The sequence below is a fragment of the Sinocyclocheilus rhinocerous genome, unplaced genomic scaffold (genome assembly GCF_001515625.1).
Source record: "Sinocyclocheilus rhinocerous isolate Xijiao unplaced genomic scaffold, SAMN03320098_v1.1 scaffold511, whole genome shotgun sequence".
NCBI classification, from domain to species: Eukaryota; Metazoa; Chordata; class Actinopteri; order Cypriniformes; family Cyprinidae; genus Sinocyclocheilus; species Sinocyclocheilus rhinocerous.
The window spans coordinates 332,560-335,246 of NW_015656163.1; the positions used below are offsets into that span (position 1 = coordinate 332,560).

At 33.1% G+C, this 2,687-nt stretch overlaps 1 protein-coding gene across 1 annotated transcript in view; it reads right to left on the reverse strand.

Annotated features, from left to right (window-relative positions):
- LOC107719701 (uncharacterized) overlaps positions 1-2,687 on the reverse strand; it is a gene marked incomplete at its 5' end in the record, with an annotated part of 45,344 nt that overhangs the window by 21,929 nt on the left and 20,728 nt on the right. The window contains 2 exons of the mRNA XM_016527188.1: positions 510-630; positions 707-963. Of these exons, the coding sequence (XP_016382674.1) occupies positions 510-630; positions 707-963 (378 nt within the window). The remainder of the gene's footprint in view (positions 1-509; positions 631-706; positions 964-2,687) is intronic.

Below are 2,687 nucleotides of genomic sequence, written 5' to 3' on the forward strand. Positions count from 1 at the left end.
AATGATTACTGATTACCTTATTAAATTAATATTAAATATTATTATTATTAAATTAATAGTTTTTATAATTAGATTAGTATCGTATAATATAAAAAGTTCATAATATTTTTATGAATATAAATTTTATAATATTAAATTAATTAATTATAATTACATTAAATTACATAATATTAAGTAATACAAATAATTTTATATACATATACAGTATATATAAATTGATACAAGTATGATTAATGCAAATGCAATTGATATTTATTTATTAAATAATATTTAACATTTAAGTCTTATTTATAATGATAATAATTTATAAATAAGATATTTATTATTTATATTTATTATTAATAACAATAATAGTAATAAATTATTACAATTATTAACAAATGGATGGAATCAGAGATGATGCTATGACAATCATTTTTTTACAATACAGTTCATGGAGTGTTGTTCAACTCTGGATTCGAACCAGCAACCTTTCTAATTATACCATAAAAACACAACCCGTAGCTAACCTGTCCCAGGGTGCTGTAGTGACTTTCCTCGAGCTCCAGCTTCTCCAGGAACTCCGTGAGCATCCGCGTGTCCTTCAGCTCTGAGCTCTGCTGGGTCAGTGCCATCTGCACACTGCTGAACCTGAAAGAACACCAACGCTCATACATCCGAACACCGCAGCATAAATGTCTATCCGTATCGAACCGGCGGCACATACTTCATTTCCACGTCCTTCAGGCGTGCAGAAAGCAGCGGAGTGTGAAGATGTCTTTGACTGCTCAGATGATCTACTTCCTGTCTGAGGGTCTGCAGCTCCAGACGTCTGGCCTCGAGCTCCTGCTCCAGCTGGCAGCTCTCTTGCTCCACCACGCTCACGGACTCGGGGTCTCCAGCCAGAGACGCCTGCCTGATGGACAGCTCCACCGCCTCCAACCACGCCTCCAGACTGGCCAGAGACTGCAGCATCCGCACCACCTGCCAATCACAGCCAAACAACTCGCAATTATCAGTTAAACACAACTGCTGTGGACGGTCTGTTCTCTGCAATGCACAAATCACAAATACACTCAGGCAGAGCAGACTTTACTTTTTATCCCACACTGCATTATGAGATATAACATTCCATGCAGGGTGACTGACTGTATACTGAACAATTTACAAACTGCATGCATTCGGCAAAAATATGGTTATTTTGCATTTGAAATCACATTTTGTGTAGAATATCTAATCCAATGAAAGTCAGTCAAAAACATAAAAAATACAAATATGTCCTAATATTTAATTTAGTATTTAATTTATTTTAATTTTTGCCCTTTTTATGTTACTTTCATTTTGTTTACCTGACATTGTGTTATTTGTATTATACTGTATGTATTCAACTTACAACTTTTGCATTGAGACATTATTTTTAAGATAATTAAGCACATTTTCCATCAAAAAATCACTGTAATGCAGCAACATTTCATTTTTATTTTTTTTTGCATTCCCCATTACATTTTCAAGACTGTAATAAAGCCAATATTGAATGCAACAAAACAATAAATTGCGATATTTTTTATTTATATTTTATTATGTAATTAGCATAAATTAAATGTGTAATTTAGACACACACATCACTTTTTTTACATACATTTTTTTCATGCAAAATACACTGTGCAGTGTCTACTATTTATGTGAAACAGTATGCAAAATGCAATGATCAATATTTCAAACAGTAAATAATCTGCTACATTTTTGTTACATAACCTTGTTACGTTGCATGTTTAACATTGTGTTATTTGTATTATACTGTATGTATTCAACTTACAACTTTTGCATTGAGACATTATTTTTAAGATAATTAAGCACATTTTCCATCAAAAAATCACTGTAATGCAGCAACATTTCATTTTTATTTTTTTTTGCATTCCCCATTACATTTTCAAGACTAATAAAGTCAATATTGAATGCAACAAAACAATAAATTGCGATATTTTTTATTTATATTTTATTATGTAATTAGCATAAATTAAATGTGTAATTTAGACACACACACACACATCACTTTTTTTACATACATTTTTTTCATGCAAAATACACTGTGCAGTGTCTACTATTTATGTGAAACAGTATGCAAAATGCAATGATCAATATTTCAAACAGTAAATAATCTGCTACATTTTTGTTACATAACCTTGTTACGTTGCATGTTTAAATCCATCTTGTAAAGTAATACTGTTTTTGCATTTTTATTCCAGTTTTGTGTAATTTTTTGTCAGTTAAAAAAAGAAAAGAAAAAAAAAGTCAAATCATGATAGATAGCATTTCTTGCTCATCACACTGGAAATGTATTCTCAATTTTGCACGCACTGCATTATGGGATGCAGTACTCCACAGTGCGCTCTAGTTGTATACTGTACATTTTGGCAAATGTAGTTGTGTGGGCATTTCTTGGCATAATAAATGGCATATTTTGCTCAGTATACATACTGCATACTATTTTCTTTAAACAACAGAAGGCATGCCACTCCAAACATTCAGGGAATCACGAGATATATGTACCCTATAGTTGAGCTCCTCTGAGACCTTCAGGACCAGACCGTTCCTCTCATGCCTTCTCTTCAGCTCGTCCCACAGAACCTCCAGCTGACTCAGAAACTCCTGGATCTTGATGCTGCCCGGATGCTGAGCCCTCACCAGACTGTAACCCTCCTGGATGG